This window comes from Colletotrichum jinshuiense, chromosome 1 (genome assembly GCF_051148585.1).
Source record: "Colletotrichum jinshuiense chromosome 1, complete sequence".
Lineage (NCBI taxonomy): Eukaryota > Fungi > Ascomycota > Sordariomycetes > Glomerellales > Glomerellaceae > Colletotrichum > Colletotrichum jinshuiense.
The window spans coordinates 1-16913 of record NC_139302.1 but is presented as its reverse complement, the minus strand read 5'-3'; the positions used below and the strand labels follow the sequence as shown (position 1 = coordinate 16913).

General features: G+C 46.1%; 4 protein-coding genes across 4 annotated transcripts; 1 reads left to right on the top strand and 3 right to left on the bottom strand.

Moving 5' to 3' along the window:
- Nucleotides 1-461: 461 nt before the first annotated feature.
- Nucleotides 462-1597, bottom strand: EsH8_I_000004 (SDR family oxidoreductase; the record flags this gene model as incomplete). The annotated part of the gene is made up of 3 exons (XM_083267417.1): nt 462-1220; nt 1290-1527; nt 1587-1597. 3 exons carry the CDS (start codon nt 1595-1597, stop codon nt 462-464), a joined length of 1008 nt encoding a protein of 335 aa, XP_083117855.1.
- A 673-nt stretch (nt 1598-2270) lies between these two features.
- Nucleotides 2271-3072, top strand: EsH8_I_000003 (uncharacterized protein; the record flags this gene model as incomplete). Its single annotated transcript, XM_083267416.1, has 3 exons — nt 2271-2508; nt 2565-2863; nt 2917-3072. 3 exons carry the CDS (start codon nt 2271-2273, stop codon nt 3070-3072), a joined length of 693 nt encoding a protein of 230 aa, XP_083117854.1.
- A 630-nt stretch (nt 3073-3702) lies between these two features.
- On the bottom strand, nt 3703-6074 carry EsH8_I_000002 (uncharacterized protein; the record flags this gene model as incomplete). Its single annotated transcript, XM_083267415.1, has 6 exons — nt 3703-3861; nt 3935-4229; nt 4281-4781; nt 4836-5176; nt 5232-5566; nt 5810-6074. The coding sequence occupies 6 exons, from the start codon at nt 6072-6074 to the stop codon at nt 3703-3705; spliced, it is 1896 nt and encodes a 631-aa protein (XP_083117853.1).
- Nucleotides 6075-8852: 2778 nt separating this feature from the next.
- Nucleotides 8853-9800, bottom strand: EsH8_I_000001 (uncharacterized protein; the record flags this gene model as incomplete). Its single annotated transcript, XM_083267414.1, has 2 exons — nt 8853-9247; nt 9305-9800. The coding sequence occupies 2 exons, from the start codon at nt 9798-9800 to the stop codon at nt 8853-8855; spliced, it is 891 nt and encodes a 296-aa protein (XP_083117852.1).
- Nucleotides 9801-16913: the final 7113 nt, after the last annotated feature.

The following is a 16913-nucleotide window of genomic DNA, read 5'->3' as shown; positions in this document are numbered from 1 at the left end:
GTCCCGGTCCTCGAGAAGTTGTACCCCTGGATCCGCGACTGTTTCAAACGAGTATGCGACATGCTCAACGGTTCAAGACCCCTTCATAACCATGGTCGGCTTCAAAGCCTGTTTGATGGGTTGGCGTCTAGTGCGACTCATGTCATTGACAGTGGCTCAAAGCAACGTCAACATACCGGGTGATCGAGTTCCTAGCATCTATGCCGCAACAGCACAGGTTCTTTTGGGCGGCATTCTGGCAGCCATAGAGTCTGATGACAATCCAGTCAACACTTCCGAGACGTCTGAAGCGAGATATTTGACTTGGGTAGAGGCAAACTTTGCAAGTCAAAGACATTGGCCTTTGGGTAAATGGATCGTTGCGGTTTTCAGTGATTGAGGCAGTGCGCTAGCCTGGACCAGAGCCTGAGGAAAGCAAGTCCGTTTTAGATTTACACGTACATTTGTTATTATCCTATACTCTAGGATAAATGTTTGACCTGACTGATGAAGTCCGTGACAGCCTGCTCGAATGAAGTGTACTTTAACCCCCGGAAGTCAGCCGTCATCGGTTCAGGATCTACCTGAACTTGAAAATTGACGTTTTGTATGCCGTTTGCTACCCTTTTTGTCAGATCTGGGTAGTTAGTCCGAATGATTTCCGAGGCCTTCTGATACGTGAATGGTTCCGGTGCCACCGGGATGTATCTTTTGCCCCCGGCTTGTGGGGTCGTCAAGGCCACAACATGAATCTCAGCCAAGTCTCTAACATCAATCCAGAAGTTGAACCTGCAGGGAGGCAAGGGTCCAGATGATCCGCCCGTTGCCACTCGCCACAGCATCATGTTAGACTCGTTCAAGTCGTCTTTAAAGCGAGGAGGTGTAGCCAATGGTCCAAATATCATGGAAGGACACAGTGTGACTATATCGAAATGAGGCTTATGCTTTGCGATGAACCTCCAAGCTTCTTGTTCAGCCAGAGTCTTGGAGCCACGGTATGCGTCTTGTGGTGTTGCACCTGGAGCTACGGCCTCATCGTAGCTGATTGGATTCCAGTCGTTGGCGGTATATGTCCAAGGAGTCGATTCATCCCGTCCCATGTCGAGCACTGCGCCAAACGACGAGGTCAAGACAATGCGTTTGACTGATGACTTTACTGCTGCGTCCAACATCGACCTGACGCCTTTGAGGGCAGGAATGACAAGGTCTTTTTCGTTGTCATTAACATCGTAATTTAAAGGCTAAATCCACGCACGTGACTCAGCCAATGAACTATGACTTCGAAACTCAAGCTTGAGGGTCTTGCTTACACTGGCAACATGAATGACGCCGTCAATATCTTTGACAGCTTCATCGAAAGCGCCTGGATCGGTGAGATCCTCAATGAAGTAAAATTCCAGCTTCGACGCGTAATGGCATCTTGCCGACAGGAAAGCGTCTGCCTTTTGTTTTGATCTCGCCACTGCTCTGACTTTGTAATCTTTCCTCAGGAGGTTGTCTACAACATGGGATCCAACAAGTCCTGTTGCACCCGTAACCAGAATGTACCTGTCGACTGTGTCAGTAATTCCTTTCCAAGAATTCCGAGTCAAGATTTGAGGTCTTACTTGAATTCCATGCTTCCCAGCTTGTATAAGAGCGATATTATTTGTTGCAGAGAGAGACAAGAATAATGCCTCGTCGCGTTCTTTATCAAGTGGAGCCTGCAAGCTGGGTTCTGAGCTGGATCAGAACTGCATTTACTCTATATCTGATCTCTGAAGACCGTCAAAGAACACTTACTTTATTGGAGGATATTAGTGCCTTATCACAGCATTACGGTTCGCAGATCGCTATCGGCACTCCACCCGTGCGTTGGTCCGAGGCGGAGCTCCTCACAACACGAAGGCCACCGCCACGTCAATCAGAGTACAAACATTGCTCAGTACGCCAACTAGAAACCCGGAAGATTCTATCCGCGAATGAAATGCGCATCGTTTCGCCGAATGTCCCTTGATCCGGTTCATGTTAGCAACGATAGCGGACGGGTTGATCTCCGCCAAGGTGGAGCTCCTCCCCCGTGCGATTGGCCGGTCGCGGTGCTCCTCTCAACGCAATCGGGGATAAGCAGCCGATTCTTCTTAATGTCATTCACAACGAAGACGTCTGCCAGCCGAGGTGCATGCAGAAAAAAAAAAAAACTCATTCCTCCTTAAAATGGTGAGAATACCTTTGAGGTCTTGCACTCATCATCGCTCGTCCCATTTGCCGCTCCAATCACCCGTAAGTCGTGCCCTAAACTCACCGTCAACATGTCTTTCGGCAAACTGTACACATACCCAAAGGCGCCACGCTCGACCATGGTGCTCTTTGTTGCGAAATACAACAAACTCGATGTTGAAATATGCAATGCTTTCCCCATCAAAGTATATCCGGAGAAGGGGGGTGTGGGTGAGGAGTACCTGTCCAAGTTTCACACCGGCAAGGTGCCCGCGCTCGAAACATCTGACGGCTTCGAGGTTTATGAAAGCAATGCTGTTGCTTGGTTTCGTAAGCATTCTTACGCTCTATGATATGGAACAAGATAAACTCTAACACCCAAGTAGTCGCGAAGCAAGATCCCAACACAAAATTGTGTGGGTCGAACTTGAAAGAAGAGACGACAATCATCCGATGGGCTTCGTTCACCAACTACGAGCTTTTGCCGCCAATCATGGCGTGGATCCAGCCAATTATTGGCCGAGCACCATCAAGCCCGGAGATTCTGAAGCAACGAGAGGAAGGCTGCGAATTGACCATCTGTGCTATTGAGAAGGAGATCAAAGGCAAAAGGTACCTTGTTGGTAACACATTAACCTTGGCCGACCTTTTTGTGGTTTCCGGTCTGGCTAGAGGCTACCAATACGTAAGTTAAGGCGACGCATACCTGGGCTTAAACCAATGCTGACCAAACCCTAGGTCTTCACAAAGGACTGGGCAGAGAAACACCCTATTGTGCATGAATACTACACAAGCATCAGGAACGACAAGGATGGGATCTTTGACAGCATCCTAGGACCTAATGTTGTCAGGGACAAAGCTGGTGGCACTTACCCTGACTATGACGGATTGTAGATTTACAATAATCGAACAGAATATGTTACAGGACAACGTAGCGCAGTGTGACGAGCGTTAGAAGAGGCGCCACAGGGCCTTAGGGTTAGACTTACTATCTTGGCAAGCACGGTCCTTTTAGCTATTAAGAAACAGTTGATTAGAACTTTAAGATCCAGCTTCTATTTAATATAAGCCCTATTCTACATTCAATCTATACATTCTACCTCTTGTTGGATTCTATCCTCTGCTTCTTTTTTTTTTTTTTTACTATCTAGCAAACTGTTATAGGATATTAGCGAGACTATAGTGAATTGCTGTCATCCGTTAGTGTCATACAGCTCTGTACACCTGGAGATAGTGTAGGCTTTAGAAGTGTTGGGTAATCCATTATAAAACTAAGGGAAGCCTATATAGCTTAGTTCTAAAGGAACTAAGAATTTGTCTTTATTTAAGAATATACCTACTATCTACTATTGCACTGCTTTTAACTTACCAACCTATTATAATTCTAATTCTTTTTAAAAAGGTTACCTATAGCTGCAATAGTAGATATTAGAAACTAGATAGCTGTATAGTTAAGTATCTAATACTAGTGTTTTCTACTAATAGACGACAATATGCACTATCTAGAAGAGATCGAATATATAGCTAAGAAGAATTACGAATAATAGCCTCAATGACATCAGGGTAAGTGTCATATTGCACATCACCTGCGCTATGTGGCACTGGCGTCCGTTTGCGGCTAACACTGAGGTTGAAACTATGGTTCCTAGACATTTCCCTGGGATCAAGGATCTCGCCAGCTATCTGTTCATTGGAAAAAAAGTCAGTCCGGCTCGTGAGGGCATTTTAACTCAATGCCAGAGCAAGTTGCACTTACAGTCTGGACTCGCCACTTCAAATTCTTAATGAGGAATTGTTTCACGTCGTCCGCCTGCATGCTGCTCAACTTTCCGATCTGGGCGTAGTCGAGGAGCAGCGAAGTGATCGGAGTTGTGCTGGTCACAAGTTGGGCTTGCTCTTCTTGACGGGCGCAGTTCTCGCACACGTTGCGAGGCGCGGCTAAGATATGGGACATACCCACAAAGCCAGGGAGAGACGACCATTCCTCCCCAGACTGTCCTTGGACGTCGCCGATGATGTAGAAGATGGTGTAAGACCCATTCGCGAACATTCTGTGAAGTTGAATTAGCCAATGCCAGAACAGCGCGAAGGTGTACTCCTACCTCTCGACCACGATATCGATGTACCAATCATCCGAGTACTGGGGGGTGGATGTCATTGCGGTCATGACAGTTTGCTGTTGCATCATATGCACTGGGAAGCCAGGGTTCTTCAAGAGATCTCTAGATGGGGTATCGGACGTGTACTGGAAGACTTGGGCCTCTCCGACTTGAATCGGCTGCATACCATCCGGGGGTGTGCCGAAAACTCGCTTTGCGGTGGTCCGTCGGCTCCATTCATACTTTCTCGCGAAATCTTTACGAACCGTGTCCCCCGTCTGTCCGTCTGCCAATTCTGGATATGTGTAACCAAAATCCGTAGTATTCCTTGCTCGGTCGGAGTTCCAGTACCGATTCTCGACATCTGCCTTGTCCACCAGGGGCCATTTGCGGAACGGTGTCAGGTTGTCTTTGCCCATTCCCTGCTGCTTTGGGGCAAGCTCATTGAACCAGTGCTTCTCGCCGTTGGCAGCCTGCCAAATCGCGAACAGTCTGTCAATCTGGCTGGGCTCCGTTGTCAGCTACTGAACCCAATGCATCGTTTCCTGCCAGACTTACCAATGATGCATCCAGAAGATCGGGTCAAAGGCCGCCATCCCAATGTAACTCATATGTCCTGTGGGACCCATGCTGGGCGGGCCGCCGATGTAGGCATGATATTTACCGTGAAAATCCTCGATGGATCCGGAAGCTTGTTCAAGCTTTTCTTCGGGTTGCTCGTCGGCATTCAGAACGACCGCGTTGGTTGAAAACGTTCTGAAGTTTCTGTAAACCTGGTCTTCGATCAGAGCGAGGCATAGGCGGATCTGGTCTTCACGGACTGAATTCAACAGGTCATTCATCTTTTTCGTAGCGTCTGCATCAGATCCTCCATGGCGGATTGTTTCTTCGATTGACGCCTGTACACTATGTATAAGTAACAATCGATTCCTTGGAGGATAAAGTAATACTCACGAGTTGAGTCGGAATACGTTCGCCTTCGGCGAGCTTCTTGAACTGTTCACTATTGAACTGGAACTGGAAGAGGGGGTTTGGCATAGGAACAAGTTTGTTATCTGGAAGACGTCTGACCATGACCTGGGGTAGTGTGAAGATTTGCGGAGCACCCCAGTCATAAGGAGCGGTCGTCGTGCCTTCTTCGGAGTTGCTGACTCCTGGGAAGGAAGAATTGTACCCTCGAGGGCGATAGTAGTCCCAGTACGGAATACGAAAATGCTGAGCAGCAGCGAGATACTTCTTTTTCTGTTCATCCGGAATGTCCGACTCAGAGAATCGTTTGGCGACGATGGCTACTTGACGAAAAAGGGTTTGCTATTTGCGACAATCAGTGTATGCAGAGGTTTTGCAAACATTTTGTGTTACCTCCATCATTGCCAAATACGGACGGTGCCAGGTTCCGAAGTTCGGCTGGGAATGAGTACAATACCATCCCTGGCTTCCCTCACCATCCCAAGGACTCAAGGGTAGTCCATGAATGCCTAGGACTCGTCAGCTGAAAATTTTATTCACTAACCTAGGCTGAGTTCACAAACCAGCGAGTTGGAACCAGGACATTTTCAAGTCCAGCTGCTTCCCATCTGGCTTGAAAACAAAGCCATCAGGGACCTGATTCTGCCAAGGCAGTTTATCCATCCCTTGGAGTTCCATCAAGGCGATAAGGAAAAGATTGAAGGTATCGGGCTGCTCGGTCAGCATAACGTCGATGTCAACGCGCTGTTCTACACCAAAGTCAGCAAGACCGAGTACAATACCCTGCTTATGGGCCTCGTCCAGCTGGTCCATGGTAGAGTTGTTCATGGTGGCGATAGTTTTGCGGGTTGCAGTTCTAGGGCATGCTAGTGATTCCTTGTTGTGGTTTGGCGAGTCTCTACTACCAACAGGAGACGGAAGCCCTCTTTTATAAAAGTCTTTTGACCACGCAAAGTGCTTTGGACAGGTCAAGGGTCAGGTATCTAGTTAGCACTGCTCGGCATCTGCGGTCTTCTGCAAACTCACTCCGGCTTCCTAAAACATATTCCGTTTCCCCACGCAAGATTGATCTGAAGCACATGCATTCATCTTAAATCGTTTCCGCGGCTACTTGTGGACCTAGTTGGATATGCAACGGGCTGTTTCTGGCATCAGCTGAAAGTCCCTGACACAGGAGGCGTCTGCTAATGCCAGTTGAGCCCTGAGCCCCGTTAATTCGTTTCGTTCTGTCTCACAAGATCGTCACAAATCACCATGCTCATGTATGGCCCGGGCCGGCTCGCGAAGTGGCACATGTGGGGAGTTTGTCACCCAAATTATTTCTGAGCATCCCTTTTCCGAATTGAAGAAAACGAATTGTAAGTCATTCCTTAAGGTATTCCCATGTAAGTCGTTGGACAAAGTGCCTGAACTGCGTGATTAAATCTTGACCTTTGATGAGCTTGGTTAGGAGGATATGACTTGTCTCGACGAGAAGCTCCAATTCCAGTGGTATATCCCGCTGAATAACTACCTGCAGCAGAGTATAGTTTTCCCAACAGATCTGGAGGCTTTAAACATTATAAGAAGGGATCCAGGAGCGGGATATGGCGTTGTTCCACCGAGTCTGGGTCGAGACAGCCATGTGAAAACACGGCATGGGTGCTATAATAGGTATGGTTCCGCTTAAGGGACTGTCTTGGCTCAGCTTTCAGCTGACGTTAGGAAGCGCCACCCCCGGCTTTCCTGCCCTACGGCTGGCTCATTCAATCTGTTACATATAATTGTGTGGAAATTTGCCGGCACGCTTATTGGAATGCGATAAATCGTGCTTTAGAGATGGGCATTAGTAGAGCACTATCCTTGCTTGTGCTCTGTAGTCTCAACCAGACCATGTCTCGGCGAAGTGTTAAATACAGCAAGCATGTGCGGTTGTAAATAATAAGATTGCTTATAAGCCTTAATGCTATGCCTAAAGCATCATCCTCGCATTGAAGGAATCATGTACCATGTTGACGTCCCGGCTAGACAATTATACCAAGACCTTATCTGTGGCTGGCTGAACGACTAAAGCCAAATCAGCTGCAAGCGCAAGCAGGCTTGAACAGCGACCAATATGTGTTCGGGATTCTGAGCATGTGACTATTCGCACATTCCCCGCCGCAAAATGAACCAGGAGCCGGCCTAAGCTCCAAGACTGTTCCTCTTGGCTAGTACCACTGCCAGTTGAATCACTATAAGTGACTTACTAAAACCTAGGAAAGCGCTAGTAAAGCGCTGCTTCAGCTTAGGGAATTAGCCGTCTACCTGCTGGTTTTATATAATATTCCAGCCCGAGCTTACCTAAGCTACTGTTAAAACAACTAGTTAGGTGTCACGGTGTAGCATAGCAGCTATTACAGCGCGGCATGGGGTTGTGGCGTACAGGTGGGCCATAGTGGCTAAGAATGGCTGATTGACCCAGGTGGGTCACGTGATACAGGCTCGTAGCGCCTCACCACTAAAGCCTTGCCAGCCAGCCCAGCCTTATAGATATATTTCTCTCTTCTTCACTTTGAAGTTTTTGCAATTAGGCAATACAGCTGCATGTCAACCAGTATAGAATTCGCTGTTATGACACTACTTTAAAGTCATCCAACCTTTCTCTGGAGATAGAAGCACTAATATCTCAACCTATCAATTGATTCTATCTATCCACGCTGTCGCGTTACAACTGACAGCTGTAAAACTTACCCTTACTAGGGAACGGCAGACAAGCCGCCTGTTAAACAAGGCCTTCCGTTAGCAAAGACCTCTAGATTATAATAGTTGGGGCGAGTAAATTATTGGTGCTCTAAATTTTAGAAGCTCCACGCGTACGAGTGGGTGGGCTAGGAACAGTTGTCCATCTCCTTCCAATTCTCGAGGCGCATTCAAAGTACTCCAGACTCTCAGCCAAATTAGACTCAACAGGCAGGGGATATATTGAAGATAAATTGGCTTTGAAAACTCCTTTCGCCGTGTCATATTGAAGGTTGCTAATTCAATCCAAGCTGGATCTGCCGAATGAATCTTGACTTTGTCAACACCACGTACGTATCGTTCTGACGGTACTGATGTATTATGGACGAACGCAGCTACCATGGGGTGTTTACCGCGACTCGTGTATACCTTAAACACGATGAGAAGTTTAGAATCTTTCCAGTGAAATTTAGCACGCCTCGGCTACTAGCAGTTCCTTAAGGAACGTTCTTTCAGGCCCATAATTTCCGCCTAAGAAGCGTTTAAAACCCTTGCGGACACTGGGACTAGCTCTTTTCCCAACTTCAGCACTCATTCTATGGCTTCGGGAGTGTTGTGTTCCGTCGTTCCTTTGATCCGTGGAACACATTCTTGAGCAAAGGCTACCTTACATTACATGAAGATTAATCGAAACAGCTTATGCAGTGGATGACAAGATACTCATGTCAGCCTTTTCAAAAGAAACACCCACCGGACTGAAGCGCGTGCTCAGTGTTTGTCCGCGTTTCAATTGCTTTGTTCGATTGCACTTTCTACACTTCTTATTGTGAAACTTCCTATGCGCACTATGCGGACTTGCAGCACTTGTGAACAAGCGCAAGTAACTCACAAACCAAGGCCACAAATTCATTTCTCAAGATGAACACTATTACAGACATCCCTAAATACGTCCATCGTTCTTTGCCAACCTTCCACAACTTCATCAACTCTCTTCGCCATGTCTCTACCCAGCGGCAGCATTCTCTCACCCTCCTTCCCCTCTCCGACCCCAGTACCTGTAATGACTTCGTAGATTACTTGCACTGCCTTCAAATGATCTCCATCGGCGGGAAATCCACTCGTTGCCGACGCTGCCATTAAATTGAACACTTTCTCGAGTGCAGTGCCTTCGTAATCGGGTGGCATTTTGTTACTCGCCAGCCTCACTGTAGGTCCCATGTTTGTGTCGAAAGATCCGAGTGCGACTGTCAGGACCCGAACACCGAATGGGGCCATTTCTTTGGCAAGGACTTTGCTAACGCCTGTTTTTTCGGTAAATATTAGTCGCTGCACAGACTTGATATTATCAGATTGTGTACCGTCCATGGCAGCTTTCGCAGCAGCGTAGATGCCCATCGACTCTCTTCCTTCTAAGCCTGCTCCGGAACTGATGTTTATGATGATCCCACTCCTTCTTTCCCTCATGAACGGAGCGGTTGCCCTCATCAGTCGATAGGGCCCAAAGAAAACAGTTTCCATCTGCGACCTAGTCTCTTCCTCCGTGAAGCCCTCGGATGGACCATGTATTGACCAGCCAGCATTATTTACCAATACGTCGATGGCAGTTCCTCTTGTTTCAAGTTCTTCGATTAGGTCCCCTGAATTCGGGTTGTCCACGTCAAGCGTTAACCATCGGCCTCCACTGCTTTCAATTTCGCGTACCAATTCCGGGGTCTTTTGAGGGTTGCGAGAAGTGGCGATAACATGGTGGTCACATCTTTGGGCGATTCGCGTTAGGGCTAATCCAAAGCCAGAAGAACATCCGGTGATGAGCCATGTGAGAGGCCGGTTCGGTACAACGAGTTTGTTGCTCATGTTGAACAAGCGGGTCTTGCAACCAAGTCAGGCTGTGGCTATAAGTGAGAAGTAGACACTTGATACCCTAGGCTCTCAATATTTATAGTATTCCTGGCTGTCTGGTCAAAACAGTTATTTAAATCCGGAAAGTGGAGCAAGATCTTGAACATCTAGGCGTGAACGGCCCCGGATCGGCGGATTGCCGCCAGGCTTAGCGGATTTAAGCCGGACCCAACTTACGTCCGGGTAAAGGTGAACAAGACACGCATTTGCTCTCTAAACCAAACAGAAAATGTAAAAACTATGCTCCAACAAGCATTAGCATTTTTTATTACATTAAGTAAATCCCTTTTTAGCCTGGCTATATATTTATTAACTTTTAGACTACGCGAAATCCTTAGCAACTTAACTCAAACAACCTCCTGGTTTTAAAGACTAGGTCTCATTCCCCGACAATTAGGACCCAATTGCGCGCGGATTTGGCGGGGGGCGCTCGGACCAGGTGGTGATTTTTGGGACAGGATTATCTGGGACAGGGCCGCGGCGGTGATTGGTCGGTTTTCTCTTAACCCCAAAAAGAGTTATATAACCCCAGGGTTCCCAACCCCCAGGGTTGTTTCTCTAATCCAACAACCCCGAGAAACAAAAGAGGGAGGGTTACTCCAGGGTTCAGGGTTAGACACCACCACTACTACCACCACCACCACCACCACCACCACTAACCGACCGACCGACAGACCAAGTAATAAACTAACTAACTATAACTAACGGATTAACAACTAATTAACCGAGTTGCTATATAAATAAAACAAACAAAAGGACGAAAGAAAGAAGAGCAACTAGGCAACTAACTAGACCAACCGCATAGCGAAGCAAACACCACCACCAAAGCCTTTACTTACTCCCCACCAGCCGCCTCTAGACCGACAACCAAGCAAACAACGTCCGCCACAGCCGGCTGCTACCGACACCACTAGGGCCGGCTGCACTCGCTACTACTGCAAGCCAGCATACAACCGACTGTAGAGGGACCCACCAGCACAGCAGACCAGCCGCCGCCGACCTAAGGAGCAGGCAATAAAAACGCTAGAAGAAAAGCAGGAAAGCCTAATCTAACGTCATGTAGTACAGCCAAGCGAAACTGTAGTCCCTTCCCATTCATTATCGTTTACACTACACACACACGTACACTATATATATAGAATACATCTATACGGAAGCATGTAGAATCGTTATTTATTCTTCCTACTTAATCCTTTATCCCTTTAATAAGGATATAGGTGGGGCTAATTGCGTTTTCCTTTCTTTTTTCTTTTTTTCTATAAGGTAGGAATAGCTGTAGGTACCAACGTAGCCTATAGCAATAAGTAGCACCTAAGGTTTTTATTTCATCCCTATTTTCACTTTACATAAGAGTATAACTATATAGTCAGCTAGGAGACGGTATAAGGGTCTAGGTTATATAGTTTGCCTACGCCCTCTATAGGAATATAATCCGGCAGCAACCCCCTATACGTGTTATAGCTTGTTGGAAAGGAAAGGGGGGGGGAATTCGTTAGGGATAAAGACTAACTACTATAGTGTATATAAAACAAGATAAAGATTATATAGTATAGCTAGCCTGTATCTATATAACGGACTAGCCGTTATAATATAGAGTCTTACTTATAATATAGAAAAAACACTAAAAATAAAAAGAAAAGATTTCTATTACTAAAAAGTTTTAGAATCTAGTACTAATTGCTTTTATTCTTTATTATTACCTGCTAATCCTACTGTAAACCGTTTTAAACCTATCTATACTACATATAATAAGTAACGCCAGTAAGGCTGATGTAAACAAGTATATCCTTATAGAGGAACACCACTATATACTACTATACCGCCTATACAATTCCGCTATTAGGCCTGGCCTTAACGTTAAAGATTACTTCTAGTACGTACACCAGGTAAAAGGGAAAGAGCTACAGGAGATTAAGTACTACGTCGCTAATATAAACCTATCCGACCCGTCTTATACCGCTATGCCTAGAGATAGATCAGCCCTAATCAGCAGGCTGGAAACGCTATAGGGGTACAGGTATAAGTAATACCGGTACTACACGAGAGTATATAAAAACATAAGATGATACTAGAGGACTACTAACTATAGGCCGGTAGAGGTAGGGATGTAGTAAAAGGAGGTCCTGCTGTAGACCTAGTCGCAAGGTAGGTATATATAGTACTAAGAAGTTAGAAACAGTAGGGAGTAGGTGCTTAGCTAGCAGCAGTAGTAGCAGCACGGCGGCATATAGGAAGGTAGCCGGGCGGATGCTAACAGCAGCCTTAGTATAATAGAGCGTAAGATCCTTAAGTTTAAGGCTAAGCTTATATAATAGGACGCCAAGCAACTCCGCTAAGGAGACGTAGAGGAGGGGCTTAAACGGGAGTTAGTCTAGGTTAAGCGGCTTAGGTGGTTAAGACACCTTAGGGCTAGAGACCTATTAGCTATCTACAAGGCGGCAGAGTAGATTAACGCCAGGAGCGTAAAGGAGAAGCAGAGGTAGGGGGCGAGAAGCGTAGTAATAGCGTTGTCGTCTCTAAGAAAGAAAGAAGGGGACGCCAAGCGGGAGAGGGAGAGCCTAGAGAGGCTGAACGAAAGCTTTAACCGCAAGGTGGAGTAGTATTGCCTACAGCTAGAAGGCGTCCCGGTTGAGACGCTCTAGCAGCTGTATAGCATCTCGCCTATCAACCTAAGTAGTCTCGTGTTTAGCTGTAGGGAGACGTCTATAAGCAAGTATAAGTTGGTTAGGTAGTAGTTCCTAAGGTTTAGCATTAAGGTGTTTTAGGCCGGGCGGGATAATACCCTAAAGCAGTTAGGGGCCTAGTTTACTAACAAGCAATAGAGCCTCCTTAGGGATGTCAACTAGAAACTCTACTGTATACTAGGCGGCAGTAGTGCTTATACCTAAGATAGCAGCTTCTAAAGCGAGAGTAAAGATAACGACAATAGGGACGATAACGATAACGACGATAGGTATAAAGGGCTGGCTGGCAGTAGTAGTAGTAGTAGCAGCAGCAACAGCAGTAGCAGCAGTAGTAGTTGCCGCTACTAGATGAGGCGAGAGGACGGGTTGGAGTTAGAGGCCTTACTTAACTATACCGTCTTCTAGTTTATAGTAGCGTTAGTAAAGGTATATATTCTAGGCAAGGTGTATATAAACGTGCTTTTATACTTTTATACCGTGTTAGGTATTAAGAGGCAGCCGCTTGGGTTTATAGAGCCTAACATAGCGTCGACGATAAACTGTAGTAGAGTTTATTAAAACAAGCAGCTAAATTAAAGTAGAGACCCTAAAGACAGGGGGTAGAGTTTATTAAAAATAGGCGAGTAGAGTTTATTGTGTTTTTCAGCTGCAAATTTAATAAAAAGTATATACATTGAAAGCTGGCGTTCCGGAGAAGCCGTATTACAGTTTTATAACGTAGTAGTTTTATAGAAGAGAAGGAAATAGAGGTTTAAGATTAAGGAGGAAATAGGGATGTAGTCGGTATTTAAGCGTGTATAGGCCTGTTAAATCTAGAAAGGCAGGCCACCTAGCGAATTATTTTATATGCTGGACGATAAGGGAGAAATAAAGGAGGTAGGAATAGAGGAAAAAGAAAAGGTTAAATAGTATAAGGAGGCAGGAGAGACGGAGTATATAGAATAAAGTAGAGCTGCAGGTTTAGCTATTAGAAGTAGATAATTTATTATTATTAGAAACTAGTACAAGCGCTAGAAATAGAACCGTTTATCTACAACCTGTAGTATGCCGTCGTGATTTATACGACATGCTAATTTACTGTAGTCGCTAATAAGGTAACAACCTATTTAAGATTATAGTACTTATTTATCCCTATCGCTAAGAGAGCCTACATTATAGAGGCTATCTACAGCACACTAGGGATTATATAAACGCAAGCTGAGTTAGTAACGTTCTATTACCTAGAGCTAAGCATGCAGCTAATCCTGTATATTACCCTGCTACAGCCTAACGGAATGCAGTATGCAGCGTGCCTGTATGTTTGCTAGTAGTTACAGGTAATCTAGAGGTATTACTAGGAAGCATACAAATAGAAGAATAAGTAGCAGAAGGGAGGATCCGTCTGCAGAAAGGCTAAGGCGGCAAGAGAGGTACTATAGACGACAGGCGTATTATACTAGCGGTTTTTCCTATTACAGGCCGGCAGCTGGTAGTTTAAGGTTAGGCAGGGCTATATAACGTCTACCGACAGGAGCAGGTCGACGGAGCTAAGGGCGGACGACATTACGTAGTTCGTAGCGTTATACAACGAGTAGGAGAAGCAGTTTAAGGCCGGCGTACGTAAGGAGGTAAGTGCGTTAAACGAAAAGTTAGAGCTAAACAGTTAGTTGTTTAGGGTTAGGTGGACTAAGGATCTAGAGGGGTTAAACAAGACGAGATTACAAGAGGCTATACAGCTGATTAAGGATGAAGAGGAGACGTTAGGTGCGATGTAAAGGGTGTTTAAGAGCGTCACTAAGCAGGCCTAAAGTACGGCATTACTATATAAGGTCGGGCATAATGTGTTGTTTAAGGCCGAGAGGAAAGAGATCAGCAAGAAGCCGGTACAGCCGTTTAACAACCGTATAGAGGCTGATACGTAGCAACAGTATAAGGAGGTTTAGCGTAAGATGTTGTGTATATAGTTCTATATAGATAAGTAGGCGGATAAGGAGTAGCCGCCGTACCGGTTTACTATCCGGCAGGAGAGGTTGTAGGACGTATTCACCAGCCGGGTGGAGACAGACGTTAAAGGCAGGCAGGACGGGCGGAAGCAGAAGGAAGAGGTAAAGCGGATGTATCTAGACGCCGTCGTAGCATTTATTAAGGACCTATACAAGTAGTACTATAAGGAGAACGCCATCATCAGCATATTATTAGTGTTAGGCATCCGTAAGGACGGGGGGTGGCACCAGGCGATAGAGTATATAACGAATTACTTAGTAGTAATTAAAGTGGTAAGGATGTTAGTTGTATACTAGGCGTAGTTAGAGCAGCAGGATGAGGTGGTAGAGATAAGCAAGACGAAAGGGGTGGAGTTAGTATATAACGAGGCTAGGAGCGTATTCCATTTCGTACGGGATAAGGTGTAGCAGTTTATAACGAGCATAGCCGGGCGGGACGACGACGAGACTAAGGCGATAAATTAGATTTACAATACACGTACGTTTAGTATATACATCCGGTTTAACATGTTGGCGGTAGGGGTAGTAGATTAAAGCAGCAACCGGTTGTCGTTCCGGCAGGTATAGGTCCGGGTGTATAAGTTAGCAGACGTATTCTATAGGTTGACGCAGGAGGTATAGGTGTTGTTAGCCTAGTTAGGGTTAGTTAAAGAGGGGGGCGAGGTAGTATAGGGAGGCCGGTTGGTGTTAGCAGCAGTATTACTAGTAATTACGTAGTTAGGCATACAGGACGACTACAGCCAGGACCAGGCGGGGTATTTATTTCTATAGGACGACCGCAATAAGGGGTAGGTAAGTAAGGGCAGGCAGTAGGTAGCATAGCGGATTACGGGATTAAAGGCAAGGCGGCAGTTATAGTAGTCGACGTAGTTAGTAGCAGCAGCAGTAGAGGCGGTAATCGTATTAGGCAGGCAGCAGCAGCAGCACTTATACTGCAAGAGGGCGGTGTAAGGATACAAATAGAGGTTAGAGGCGTTCCGGGAGCGGTTGTAGATGTTAATACATATAGTAGGCGGGCAGCCGGGGCGGGTGCCGGAGTTAGTAGGGATCTAGTACGCCAATACAGTTAACAGCAGGGTGCGGAACGTATTTACATACAACGGCATAATGTATTTCGTTACGTTGTACTACAAGAATTACTAGCAGACGGGGAAGAATAAGGTAATCCACTAGTATTTACTACAGGAGGTAGGCGAGTTGTTAGTGTAGTATCTATAGTTAGTATTACCGTTTTAGCAGTAGGTGTAGGGGATTATATACAGGACGGACTATAAGAGTGCGTTTTTATAGGCGGATGAAGTGGTTATTAAGAGGGAGGAGGCAGGGGGGTTAGAGTTAGGTAGTAGGGGTGTAGGAGATAAGGGGGGTGAGGGAGATAAAGGAGGCGGTAGCAGCAGCAGTAAGGATGACGATAAAGGCAGTAACAGCAGTTAAAATAGGGGTAGGGTTATACAGGCGTAAAAGGAGGAGAGGATGTAGATATTAGATAAAGCAAGGCGGATCATGCAGCAGTACAGCAAGCAGTTGTTAAGGAGTAAGATTAATATTAGCGGATGGAGGTATATAGTGATTATAATTACCAACCGGTATTTAAATAAGGCGTTTAGGCGTAGCAACGAGAAGGGGGGTGGGGAGGAGGAGGAGGAGGATGACGATAGGGTTGGGGTAGAAGACAGCACGGCGGATTTACAGGTAGGGCACAGCATACAGTTAGTAGGGATGATATACGTATAGTTATACTAGGAGGCGCCGTTTAGTATAACACCGTTACAGGAGAGGTTTTAGGGCGTCAGCTAGTAGTAGCACCGGTTGTTAGGGTTTAAGGTAGAGGATAAAGGTAGAGGCGTATTAATAAAGCGGCAGACGGCGTTCGATAAGGTGTAGGAGGAGGCGCGCTGCAAGCGGTTCTAGCAGTTGCAGGGGGCTAACATCAGTAGGGCGTTATAGTAGATAATAGGGAACGTACAGGCGGGGTTTTAGGGCGGGTAGGAGTAGGTAATCTAGTTAATTATATAGGGCGAAAACCTAATCGTATAGGTAATAGGTATAAGGGGCAGCAAGAGTTTGTTGTTTATATTACTAGTATACTACATACTAGATAAGGTGACGATTATAGTAACGCCGTTAGTAGCGTTGCGTAGGGATATAGACGAGCGGTATATACAGTTAGGGATTAAGTTGGTGGTGTAGTAAGGTGGAGGGCAGGCAAACGCATTAGTAAGTGTGGTGTTAGTGACGCTAGAGTCAGCAGTAATAGAGGGGTTCTAGGAGTTCGTTAGGTGGTTGCAACGGCAGCAGCAGTTAGGGTTAGGGTTAGGGTTACTTAGGGTTAGGGTTAGGGTTAGGGTTAGGGTTAGGGTTAGGGTTAGGGTTAGGGTTAGGGTTAGGGTTAGGGTTAGGGT